Raw genomic sequence first — 13,093 nt, forward strand, 5'->3', positions numbered from 1 at the left:
TTATGTGAAGCACTTTAGTGACTGAGTCATCATCCCAAACTACCCTGTCTGCTGATCTAAAGCCACTTGTAAATCTGAAGTGGAAAGCTAAATGACTTTAAACAAAACACACAAACAAACAATCTAAGGCCCAGTCACTAGACACGGTAACTAACATATGCTTGTTATCATAGCACTTGGGAAGCAAAACAGAGGGATCAAGAGTTCAAGACCAGTCTGGCTATAGCCTATCTATCTCGAAACAGTGAAATGAACCTGGAAGTATAGCTCAGTGCTAGGGGGCCTGGTTTGATATTTAGTTCCACAAAAGCACAAACAAACAAACAAACAAAATATTAACAATATTAACAGATAAGGCACTGTGAGAAAGGCTTGGTGTTATTGAAAGAAAGCTTATTTTGAATCACCTGTTTAGCCGTGTTTGCAGGCAGTATTTCCCTGTAGGTTAGCTCTTACTAGCCTTCTCTCCCTTTCCATAGCTGTAGCACCCGAGGGAACAGGACTGACTGCTTCTGAGCTCTCCTTTGCTGTCAGGCACACTGAGTGAGAGCAAGCCATGTTTGACATGAAGGTGGCAGTTACCTCATTGGAAAGTGAGGGAGATTTCTCACCATATCCTTTCTCTCTCTTCTAGTGATGAAATTCTAAGGCTCTTGACTACATTGGCTCCTGTGGCCAAGATATGGCTAAATGGGTGGTGGAGGAAGACTTTTCCTTGCCTCTAGCTGTTCCCACTTCCTTTGTGTTTTAGTGTAACCCTCACCAGGGCTGAGGTCCCCATGTGCCCAGTGGTACCCTCTGTCAGCAGGGGTGAATTTTGCTTGCTTTTGTAGTTTGCCTCCCTGTTAGATGTGAGGAAGGGCTGAGTTCTTGGGACATAGTGTTCTGTCCCTGCCTGGGAAGTTCAGGGCTGTTGGTGATTTATACCACCTCTATGAGTCACTGCTTAAATTTATGTCCTTTCTTGCTGCCATCCAGGGCCTGTCAGCCAGCACAGTTCCAAAATAGCAACTGGGGTTGTGTCTTGTTGTTTGCCTGCTCTGTGTTAGTTTGGTTTTAATGTTGCTCCACTGTGATTTTAGATGTGCATCTTCATGACGTTGGCCTGTTGGCTTCCAATCCACCTCCACCTCTTCTCCAGAACTGCCAACAGTCATATGTAGAATGTGATGTCAGGCTTCATGATATACTCATTCAGGCTGGAGGCCATGTTTGGGGCTGTAAGGATTCGCTGTGGTGATGTTCACCTAGGAAGAAGTGAGCCTATTTGGGGTACATATGAGGGTGTGGGAGATGTGTAATGTAGTCATTACTCTTACTCATTGCTGGGATAAAACAGCCTGACAAGAGCAACTCAACGAAGGCAGGATTTATCTCAGTTCGCAATTTGGAGAGAAAACGATGGCAGCAGGAACTGGAGGCAGCTGAGCAGGAAGTAAAGAAGAAATACCTGGTGCTCAGGTCACTTTGTCCTGTTTTATTACGCCTGGGACCCCAGCTCCCATGACGGTACCTCCCAGGTGCAGGTATCTCCTGGGTATAGAGTGAGTCTTACCACCTCCGTTAACCTAATCTGGAAACTCCTCCACAAACAAGCCCTGAGGTGTGACTCTTAGGTAAATCTAGAATCTGCCAAGTTGGTAGTTGATTATCCCGAGGAGACACTGTACTTGTAGATGGAGTAGAAGCAAAAGTGCCAAGGCTGGCACTCGGCCTTGGAGGTGTCTTTTGGTACCCCAAAGCCTGCTGTTCTGCATAAAACGGCTTCCCTGTAGCATGGAGCGGAGCTGAGTGAAGGTTCTGAAGCCCCATCCACAATGTAAAGCCTTCCTTGTGAACCAGGGGCCGCCCTAGCCCTGGCACTCATGGAATCTGAGGGACGAGCACATTAAGAATGACAAGGCAGCCCTCTGGCACCATCAAGGTGACTCTGGCAGGGTGCTTTAGGGCAATATGATTTTGAAAAGACCCCAGCTAATTAGTATAGTCCTGGAATTCAGCTCCCTGAATGAGAAATCCATCTCATCCTTATGGCATTTTTTTTTTCTCTTTTTCGTGCCCCCAAACTAAATGGAGCATGAATGAATGGCCCATGTAAAATAAAGCTTATGTTGCCATAAAATTAATTTCTTTACTTTCCAAGCTCAATATCAAGTAAAAATCACAGTGTTCTGGTTGGCGGCACATGACAATTTGTAACAGTCTTCCTAATGCTTATTTTATTCATTTTCTTTTCTCCAAATAGAAAAAAAAAATCACATCGTTAAATCCTTGGCAAGAAAGGAAATAGTGCTTCAGAATGATAGGCAAAGGAGTCTGGATGAGGAGGCTGCCATTCATTTCTTCCATGGCTGCCAGTCCATGGAAGAAGGGAGTCCAGGGGAGACCAGCATTCATGCTGACCATAGAACAACATCATGACATACCTGCTTGGTTCTTAAAAGAACTTTCATGGCTTATTTTAACACTGTCCGAGCCTCCAGAGATAGAGGCCCCTTTCAAGGCAAATTAGTTTCTCATAACTCCTATCTTGTTGTTTTGTTTATGCTGTGGTACGAATGATAAGATTTTTTTTTTGGTGCATGCACTATGTCTACTTGTCTGTGTGAGTTTAAGAGCACACATGTCCTTGGCAGCTCAGTATCCAAGTGGATTTCCTAGTAAGGGGAACAGGGACTGTCTCTGACATGAACTCAGTGGCTGGCTCTTTGAATCACCTCCGCCTGACGGGGGAGCAGCCTTACCAGGCCACAGAGGAAGACAATGCAGCCAGTCCTGATGAGACCTGATAGGCTAGGGTCGGATGGAAGGAGAGGAGGACCTCCCCTATCAGTGTATCAATGGACTTGGAGGGGGACAAGGGAGGAGATGAGAGAGGGAGGGAGGGGGCTACAGCTGGGATACAAAGTGAATAAACTGTAATTAATGTAAAAAATAAAAATTTAATTAAAATAAAAAGCACACATGTGCATCCATGTGAGGATTAAGAGCTGATACGGAGTTTCTTCCTTGCTTGCTCCCAACTGTAAATATTGAGGCAGTGTCTCCACTTGAACCCGAAGCTCACCAAATTGGCCTGCTAGCCAGCCAGCTCTTCTTAGTGAATCTCCTGTCTCCACCTCTTTCCGGGTGCTGGAATTTTAGGTGGGCTGCCGAGCCTGGCCAGCATTTCTGTGGGTGCTGGGGATCTGAACGCTAGTCCTTATGGATTGCAGGACAAGCAGTTGACCTGCTAAACCATCTCCAAGGAGCCTTGTTATCTGAACAGGTCTTGCTTTGTAGCCTAGGGTGACCTCAACTTAAACTCATGCCTCGCCTCGTGCCTCAGCTCCCAATTCCTAGAATTACAAGTACGAGCCTCTATGCCCAACAAGAGGTTTGTTTGTTTGTTTTAATATGTAAATTGTCATAAAATATTGCCATGTTTTCTGATTTCTCCTTCAGGAGTTGGTAAAGTGCTGAAGAAGATCAACAAGGCCATTGTCTCCAAGAAGAATAAAGACATTGTGACTGTAGCCAATGCCGTGTTCGTCAAGAATGGCTTTAAAATGGAAGCGCCCTTTGCAGCAAGGAACAAAGAGGTGTTTCAGTGCGAAGTGCAGAATGTGAACTTCCAGGACCCCGTCTCTGCCTGTGATTCCATCAATTTTTGGGTTAAAAATGAAACCAGGGGTGAGTGGCTCTCCTATTTCATGTGGGTTCACATTTTGTGAATGAAAGGGTGAGACGCAGAGGTTGTGGCTGTAGTCCTCAAGACCAGCGGACCTCAGGAACCAGCTGGACCTAGGCAGGCTTTTACCATGGGCCAGGTCTCAGTCTGCCTGCCTTCCCCACTTCACAATTGCTGTTCACTCTCTAGGGGTTTTCTCCTGCAGGACGGACAGTGTATAAGAACACAGCCCTCAGCCTCTTTCCTTTGCCTGCCATACCCTGCCTCCAGAGCTGTTACCCATGGGTTCTTGTCTGTTCAACAGGTTTCACAACTTGTATCCCCTGTTTTTGCACCCAGTGTTCCCTTGACCTGGAACAGCCTTCTTTTTTTTTTTTTTATGTTTTTTTTTATGTTGTTTTTTTTTTTTAAGATTTTTTTTATTTGTCATGTATAGAGTGTTCTGCCTGCATGTATGCCTGCACACCAGAAGAGGGTACCAGATCTCATTATAGATGGTTGTGAGCCACCATGTGGGTGCTGGGAATTGAACTCAGGACCTCTGGAAGAGCAGGAAGCGCTCTTAATCTCTGAGCCATCTCTCCAGCCCCTGGAACAGCCTTCTTAGGCTTGGGCATTATTTCCTTGTGACCCCGGCCTTGTTTGCGATGGCTAAGCTGTAGGTGCCTCACTGGCTTTGTTAGGCCCGTGGTTACGTTGTTTTGAACCCCTCCATTTTCAATATCGCAAAATGACTACTTGTTTTTATGTCTCTTCTCATTAAATGGAGTTTTCCAGGATTTGGTGTTTCAAATCTGCTGACTTATTGGCCGGAAGTCTCAGGGACATCAAGCTGGAGCTTAGGGCCTATCACAACAAAACAAAGCTGTTCTGGCTTCGTTTCTGTTGCTGTGATAAAATATCCTGATAGAAAGCAGCTTAGGGAAGAAAGGATTTATTTTAGCTCACAATTCCAGATCACAGATCATCATTGCATGGATGGTGGGGCCAACATTTAAAGTAGCTAGTCATATCCCGGCCACTCTCTTGAGCAAAGAGAAATAAATGCACGCATGCTCAGTACTCAGCTCCCGCAGTCTGGAGCCATAAAACCAGGAAATGGCGCTGTTCTTTCACACTGGGTCCTCCTGCATCAATTAAAGCTGTCAAGACGGTCCTTTCTTGATTCATTCTTCCCAGATGATTCTATGATTCTATGTTGTGTTCAGCTGTCAGTTAAACTCACAGATGGTGAGAGAGGAAATGTGCTCTCGGAGTTAGAGTCATAAAAGAGTCAGAGACTCAGTAGGGTAAACTCTTGTCTTTGGGGAACAAACGTCTCTGAAGCTAGTTGCTGGAGCACCTGAACTAGCGTTACCCAAGGGCATGTTTAGAGTAGAGTTCCCTGGGCTCTGACTTCCTGGGGAAGAATCTCTGAGGGAGGGGCAGGGTGTTATGTTGTTGTGTAGGCAGTTCAACTGGCCTGCCCTCAGGGGCCTTTAGGGTCCTATGATATCATCTGGGCCAGGTACTTCAGGTATAACCAGTCTGGTCACTGCGACTCTGACTCTCTCTCTCTCTCTCTCACTCTCTCTCTCTCTCTCTCTCAGTCTGTCTCTCTCCTGTCTGCTCTCTCACTCACTCGCTATCTGTCTGTCTCTGCTCTCTCCTTTTTCTCTGTGGGGCATCCCTTCCCCCCCACCATGTCTCTCTCTCACTGTCTGTCTGTCTCTCTCCTCTCTGCGCTCTCCCCTTTCTCTGTCAGGGCGCCCTCTTCCCCCACATGTCTATCTGTCTGTCTCTCTCTCTCTCTCTCTCTCTCTCTCTCTCTCTCTCTCCATCCTCATTCAATAAACTGTTTAATATCATAACTGTTGCATATACGTGGCATCATTTTTTTAAAAAAATACCAACACAAGGTACCTCTAGTTGGGCTTGATCACCCATCATCCTACTTACATGTGTGTAACTGACCATCTCAGAGGAGCTAATGGAGAGTGGGAAGAAAGATGTGCAGGAAGTGGAGGAGAAGCAAAGACTTTCTCAACTGTTCTGCAACTGGAGTGTACTCCAAAACCCACGCTGCTGTCAGAAGAGCGATAGCATATGTGCCCAGGGCTGGTTTTGGGCTGCTGGATCCTGCACTTCTGGTGGCAGCAGCTGGCAACAGATACACACAGGAATGGCTCTTGGTCCTGATGCTAGCTATGTGACAACATGTCTTTGTATCCCATGGCCTTCTTTACTTGTGAAAAGATAATGTTGCATCCTATGGGTGTACCATCTGACGGGGCCCCTGACCACCTGTTCTGGGAACCTCAAGCAGGGTTTTTCATCTCTATCAAAGCCAGATCCCTATAGTAGTTTGTTCATTGTTTATTGGCAGTACTCTGATGGAAAACAGGCTTTGCACCAGGCTAAACAAATGCTCAACCAATATGTGATGTCCTTAGCCTTTGACTCCCTCCTAGCTTGAAATGAATTTCATAGATTTTATATACATGTATACACACATGTATATATGTGAATATATATATATATTCACATTACACACATAAACAAATTTTTTGTTAACAAATTAAAAAGTAATATAAGGGAAAACAAAATTTATAGTTGTGGTTAAATAGCTATACATTAGGGTTCAAGTTCACATGAATGCATGATACATATTTTTTATTTTGCTATTTTTGCCGAGTTCTCAGGGTAAGTGTGAACTGGCAATAATGGACTAAGTCAGGTTATGTTATACCATGACACAAGAAACACAAGTTGTCACCATTGCTGAAGCAATTTTTAAAGAATTAGGCAAAGCAAGAGACTTTATGTATCTCACAGTTATAATAAGCCCAAACAGGCTGTTTCCCGGACTTTTCTGCTTTAATAACAAACAGACCGATCTTTCACTTCTTGTCATTAGCAATTATCATGACATAATTGAGAATCGGTGAACCACACAGGGCTCAGCGAAGACAGTGGCTCCCGGCTCTTAGCTACCACTGTCATCATTACCTGATGCAATTTTTTAAAATAATGGTGTAAAATTCTTGGTAGATTTCCGAACTTGTCTCATAGCAAACAAAAATGGAAATAGTTAGAGGTGGGAGCTGGAAAGATGGCTCAGCTCTCCACTTGCAGAGGGCCAGAGTTCAGCAACCATGTTGGGCGGCTCACAATTGCCTGTGACTTCAGGTCCAGGGCAATCCAACAGCCACAGGCTACCACAGGTATCTACATGCATATGCACGTTCCTGTACAGACACATAAACGTGTAGACGTAATTTAAAATAGTAAAAGTCCGTCTTTTCTCTGAGTGAGGCGTTCCTCGTTACTCAGGGCTGTTTGGAACAGCACAAAACATGTGGCATGCCTGGCCACTCAAAACACTCCCACAGAGCCCCAGACAAACAACCTCTGTCTTCAAATTGCCCAGCTCATCTGAGAAGGTGAGCTTTCTGCAGAGAGAGAGAGAGAGAGAGCTAGCACCAGGGTCCTCTGCTCACTCTGTGACAGGTCTGATATGGGTGTCTGTGCAGCCTCGGCTTCTCCCTGCCACAAAGGCTCCTCTCATCCAGCCATCACAGACCTTCTCCCCACTCCACCATGCGAACAGCAGTCTGGAATGCTTCCCATCCTGGTTCCATACATAGCCCCTGTACGCGTCTGTGCTGCAGGCTCTGCTCCGTTCATTCTCAACCGATGTTCTGTTTCGCCATTTACGAATCAGCGGTATAACCTTGGCAAGGTGTCTTCACACCCCGTGTCCCCTCAACCCCATGCCCCAGCTCCTGATTTTGTGGCCGTTGATATATTAGTTATAAGTGCCAGGAGGAAAGTTCCGTGACGGCTTTTTTGAGTGAGACATAGGAAGCATTGAGCATAGGGTCTGGCCCCCTCACAAAGCGTGAGCTGTTTTCACAGTGGCTGGCTCAGTGGTTCTCAACCTTCCTGATGCTGTGACCTCTTAATATACAGCTCCTCATGCTGTGGTGACCCCCAACCATAAAATTATTTTGTTTGCTACCTCATAACTGTAATTTTGCTACTGTTACGAATCATAGTGTTTTCCGATGGTCGTAGGTGATCCCTGTGAATGGGTAGTTTCACCCCCGTGGGGTCTGGGAAGTCCTGCTTGCTGGAGGCCCTATCTGTCAGTTCAGATGTAACTTGTATTTGTTGCCACAGACTTCAGTGCTTTCACTGCAGGGAGTCTGTTAAAATCGAAGCTTTATGCTTTTCCAAATCCTTTTGGCATCTAGTTGTGATACTGAGGTCTTTGAGGGAGAAATTTGTTTACTTATTAAGGAGCAGACCTGGTGCATGCTGAGTAGATGGATGGAGGATAATCAATATACATTTATGGCAACACCAACAAGTCTCTCATGTGCCCTCTTACCTCTACCCTATTTCTTGCTGCTTTTTCTTTGTCGTTTCTCTTTTTATTTCATCTTTCATCACCTTGCAAGTGGTGATGTAAGGCAATATATTTCTGTGTTTGTTTTTTACTTTTTCTCAAGACAAGGTATTATGTACCCTAGGGTGGTATTGAACTTGTTATCTAGCAGAGGCTTGCCTTGAACTCCTGATTTCTTTTGCCTCCAATTCCTGAGAGTGCCTGGGTTACAGGTTTGTACTGTGATACCCAACACCCAGCCCTGAATCACTACTTATCTCTGTAAAATGGGCTGAGGTTTCTTCTGCCTCTTGAGCCCCTGACTACATGTGTTAGGAGAAAAAGAAGTACAGTTTGGGGGGGGGGGGTACAGACATATTCTAACTGGCTAGAATAAATACCATCATGATGACTGGTGACACTAGCCCTCAGGTTCTGTGGAAAGTGAGGGGCAAGATGGAGAGGAAGAGGAGGGGCAAGGGGCATGGGTTAGAAAAGAGAGGGATGGATTCAGTTGTGTAGTGTTCTCTGCATGGGGCAGAAACAGCACCCTAAGTCCTGAGTGTTAGCTCCAAGGAGTGCTGGTGGAGGAGCCTTTTTGCAGAATCCAGCCTTGTACTGAACTGAATGAATGATGGCTATTTATAGCGTGTAGATTTGTTCCAGGACCAGGCTTAGGTGGCTTTGATGCCCTCTTGTGGAAGAGTACTGAAGACACTACATGTCGGGTACCCAAAACTTCCCCTGTGCTGATTACCAGCTTCAGAGGTTTTCAGAGTATTAGGTAAGGAACCCTTTTTAAACACACACACACACACACACACACACACACACACACCTTTAAACCATCCAAGACCAAACACAAAGGACCCTGAGCTTCATGCACAGATGGCTTTTGGAGGATCCCTCCAATACTCTGAAGTGAGAAGAGCCTATTTGTTCCTTCACTACTGATGTGAATGAGATGGAGCATCCTGGCATTCCAGCAAGGGAACACTGCCTTCAAAGCAATTTCCTGTAGGCTAACTCCATTTCTTCTCATCTCTGTGTTCTTGGAGCCTAGCTTGGTGCCTGGGTCTTAAATGAGGACATGCTATTCAGTCCCCGATCTTGTTAGAGTCAGTAGGAGGCTTACGATGCCCAGGGATTGATTCCAAGTGTTTCTCAAGCCTTAGAAGAAACGAAGTTTAGCTCTGACATTTCACAAGCTGGAGTGTGCACTTTGATGGAGACTGCATGAACCTAGTGGTGTAAAAACAGACAAAAGCAAAAACTGCTCATCTCGTGAGCACCAAGGACCCGCAGCAGCAGCAGCCACATGACAGTGTCAGTTAAAAAAAAAAAAAATCTAAGACAGCTTTTAATTAAATATAGCTTATTTTAGATGTATAAAAGTTTTTTAAAACAAGGGGTTTACATGATCATTGGTAGGGTGTTTGCTTCCAGTGCCATACAAAGTGGATGTGGTGCCACACACTGAAATCCCACCACTTAGGAGGTGGAGGCAGGAGAGTCAAAAGATAGGCAGTCTCAGCTACGTAGGGAGTTTGAGGCTAGACTGAAGCTACAGGAGTCCAGATGTCTGATTTAAGTTTGTTTGTTTATTTGTGTTTTTTTTTGCATTCGATGAAAACATTAATCTATTTTAGTTTTTTACATTTATTATAATTATAAAACTGAAGTACTTTTTTTAAAATTTAATTTTTTTAAAAAAATTATTCACTTTATATCCTGGTCATAACTCCCTCCCATCTCCCCTCCCAGTCCCACTCTCCCTCCTTGTTTCCTTATCACCTTCTCCTAGTTTTCAGAAAGAGGGAGCCCTCCTGCCCTACCAACTGACCCCAGCCTATCAAGCATCGTCAGGACTGCCTGCATTCTCTTCTTTTGTAGCCTGGCAAGGCCACCCTGCCAGAGGGGAAAGTAATCAAAGAGCAGGGAACAGAGTCTATGTCAGAGACAGCTCGTGTTCCCCTTACTAGGGTACGCACATGACTAGGGTACGCACATGGAGAGTGAGCTGCTTATCTGAGCTGCTACATCTGAGAAGGGGGCCTAGGTCCTCCCCAAGCGTGGACCTTGGTTGGTGCATCAGTCTCCACTGAACCCCCCGCCCCAGGCCCAGATTTGTTGGCTCTGTTGGTCTCCTTATGGAGCTCCCTCTGGGTCCTTCTCTCTCCCCCTTCTTCTATAAGACTCCCTGCACTCTGCCCAAAGTTGGGCTATGAGTCTCAGCATCTGCTTCAATCCCCTGCTGGGTGGAGTCTTTCAGAGGCCCTCTGTGGTAGGCTCCTGTCCTGTTCCTTCTTTGCAACACTGCCAGTGTCTGTTCTGTTTGCCCTTCTGAATGATTTAAGTCTCTTTAAAAAAAAATTTTTTTTTTCTCCATGACTCTGCAGCTAGCAGCCATTTGCCTTCAATGCATTTCCATTGTTGATATTTTCCCGTGTTCTTCACAGGCATGATTGACAACCTGCTTTCCCCGAATCTGATCGATAGTGCCCTTACCAGACTGGTCCTCATCAATGCGGTGTATTTCAAGGGTTTGTGGAAATCCCGTTTTCAACCCGAGAGCACGAAGAAACGGACATTCGTGGCAGGTGATGGGAAGCCCTACCAAGTGCCCATGCTGGCCCAGCTCTCTGTGTTCCGCTCTGGTGAGTGTGCACTGGGTGAAGTCTGTTCTAGAACGTGCTAGTAGCAGAAAGGCAAGACTCTCAAGTGTTCTCTCCTCAAAAGCAGATCTATGCTGGGGGAAAAATAAAAGCTGCTAGAGGTGACTCACGCCTGGAATGCCAGGATGCCAGAGCATGGGAGGCTTCTAGGAGGCAAGAGTTCTTAAAGCATGTGATAAGTCTTTGTACCATTCAAAAAAAGAAAGAAAGGAAAGAAAAAATTATTAACATGTGACTTACATAGGATTCTGGGATAAAAATGTAACATGAAAAGATAATTAACAAAAACCAATACAAAATGGACATTAAACATATGAAGGGACCTGTCAAGTTACCATTGGCAAACTTACATTACTAAGTAAAAATTATTTCTTTTTCACTTCTCATGTTATCAGAAATTAGGAAGGCTAATAAAACCCACTTATGGCCACTCATGGGATGGTCATGCCCCTTGAGCAGTGCTGGTGGGGTGGACCTGTTATCTGAAGGACTCTGTCTACGTCATTATCCCAGCAGCCCCACTCCAGAGAACTTACTTTGCGAAGATAATCACACACTGGCAAATCAACACAAGCCCGACACAAAGCTACTTTCAGAGCCCTTGGTTCTGCATCTTCAGATTTAAGCTACCTCAGATGGAAAAATACTAAAAAGAGAAAAGTTTGCTGCAAATCAAACATACAGATATTTTTTCTTGTCATTGTCCCTAAACAGTTGAACAAAGCAGCAGTTCACATTGCATTGAGTATTTTAAGTAACAGATGGTTTAAAATATTCAGTAGAATTCATATAGGCTACATGGAAAGACTACATTGAATATGAGGGGGTTTTGGCATGTCAAACACTGTAGACCTTGAAACCTCTCTATGCTCTGGAACACAGGTGATAATTAGATTTAGATCAACATAAATAGAAAGATTATGTGGAGTGTGTCTGATTTCCAAAGGCAGGTTATAAAACAGTAGATGCTGATGAACAATGGTTACCCAAATACTTTCTGTCCATTTGTCTATACAGATATGTCTTGGAAAATGTTCAGTAAATGTTCTCAGTGGTAGGACTTCACATTGATTTTTCCTTACTTAAAATTGAAATTTCCTGTGTATGGATGTATGCATGTCAGTATGGTGTGTGTGTGAACAGGTGTGCCTACCTGTGGATGGCAGAGGAGGACAGCAAGGGCTGCTCTGTCACATTCCACTTCATTCTTTTGAAACAAGATCTCTCACTGAGCCTGGAGCTAATGGTCGAAAAACTCCAACAAACTTCCTGTCTCCCAGTTTTTATATGGTTGCTGGGGATTGGAACTTAGGTCCTCATGTTCTCCTCCCCTCGCTCCAGCCCCTGAATTTTCTTTTTAGTGAGCACGTATTATCAACCTTAAAGCCAGAGTGAAGAGTCAGTCTCACATATATAGCATTGTTTCCTCGGCGCAGATAACTATGACTGTTGTTAACATTTCACTTCATCAGCGCTTTCTTGATCCACCTTAAATCTCTTTTTCCTGTCTGTATGTCAGGCTTCAAGTCTCCAGGGAGCTGGAGACTTTTATTTCTTTTTAAATTCTGTGTATGCCGGTGTGCAGGTGCCCACAGAGGCCGGAAGAGGGCATCAGATACCCTGGAGCTGGAATGTCTGAGCTCCCATCCTCTCCTAGGACAGGAGACACTCTGAACCACTGAGCCATCTCTCCAGCCCCTAAATACCCCCTTTTCAGATTCAGTCACCTGTTTAGATGTGATCCTCTAGACAGGAGACCCTGTTGTAGTTCAGTCATGGCACCTGAATGTCCCATCAGAACACTTTTTCATCTTGTCAGTCACCAGTCTTCTAGGAGCAAATTTTCCAAATTTACTATTCGATAAATATTCACTGAGAAGTAGTGTGTACTTAGAACACCACAGGGAGTCCTTGCAAGTGCCTGAGCATGGTAAATAGCTCCTTTCGCCTGAGAGTCATTCCAGTCCCACTGACCTCCCCCTCCTGGGCTGTGCTGCTCGGGAACACCCTTGAGATGCTGGCAGCACCTCCAAAGCGTATTCAGACAGAAATGTTTTAGTTTAGATGGATCTTTATACAGTCTGCATTCTATTAGAAACAAAACAGAAGGTTAAGATGCAAAGATTCTTTAGATACCCCTCTGGAAGACTCAGACATGCAAGGTTTTATAGGCGTATCGTAGGCTCTTCCTGAGAATATAGTGTGTCCTCAGAGAGAAACACCTGAGGGCCTGTTCTGAGTTCAGAACTGGTTTGTCCAAGAACATACATGTGTGCTTTACCTCAGGTGCCTACTTTTTGTGCATTTTTTGTGGTGCTGAGGATCAAACCCAGGGCCTTGGGCAGATTTGACAAACAGTCTACTATTGTACTGCATCCT

General features: G+C 44.9%; 1 protein-coding gene across 2 annotated transcripts in view; it reads left to right on the forward strand.

Moving 5' to 3' along the window:
* The window catches only part of Serpine2 (serpin family E member 2), a 57,559-nt gene that overhangs the window by 32,208 nt on the left and 12,258 nt on the right, over positions 1-13,093 (forward strand). For both annotated transcript variants that reach the window (XM_055616884.1, XM_055616883.1), the window contains exons 3-4: positions 3,445-3,672; positions 10,499-10,696. In XM_055616884.1, coding sequence (XP_055472859.1) covers positions 3,445-3,672; positions 10,499-10,696 — 426 coding nt within the window. The remainder of the gene's footprint in view (positions 1-3,444; positions 3,673-10,498; positions 10,697-13,093) is intronic.

Source organism: Psammomys obesus, unplaced genomic scaffold (assembly GCF_907164565.1).
Source record: "Psammomys obesus unplaced genomic scaffold, mPsaObe1.curated_primary_1811, whole genome shotgun sequence".
In the NCBI taxonomy this organism is placed as follows: Eukaryota; Metazoa; Chordata; class Mammalia; order Rodentia; family Muridae; genus Psammomys; species Psammomys obesus.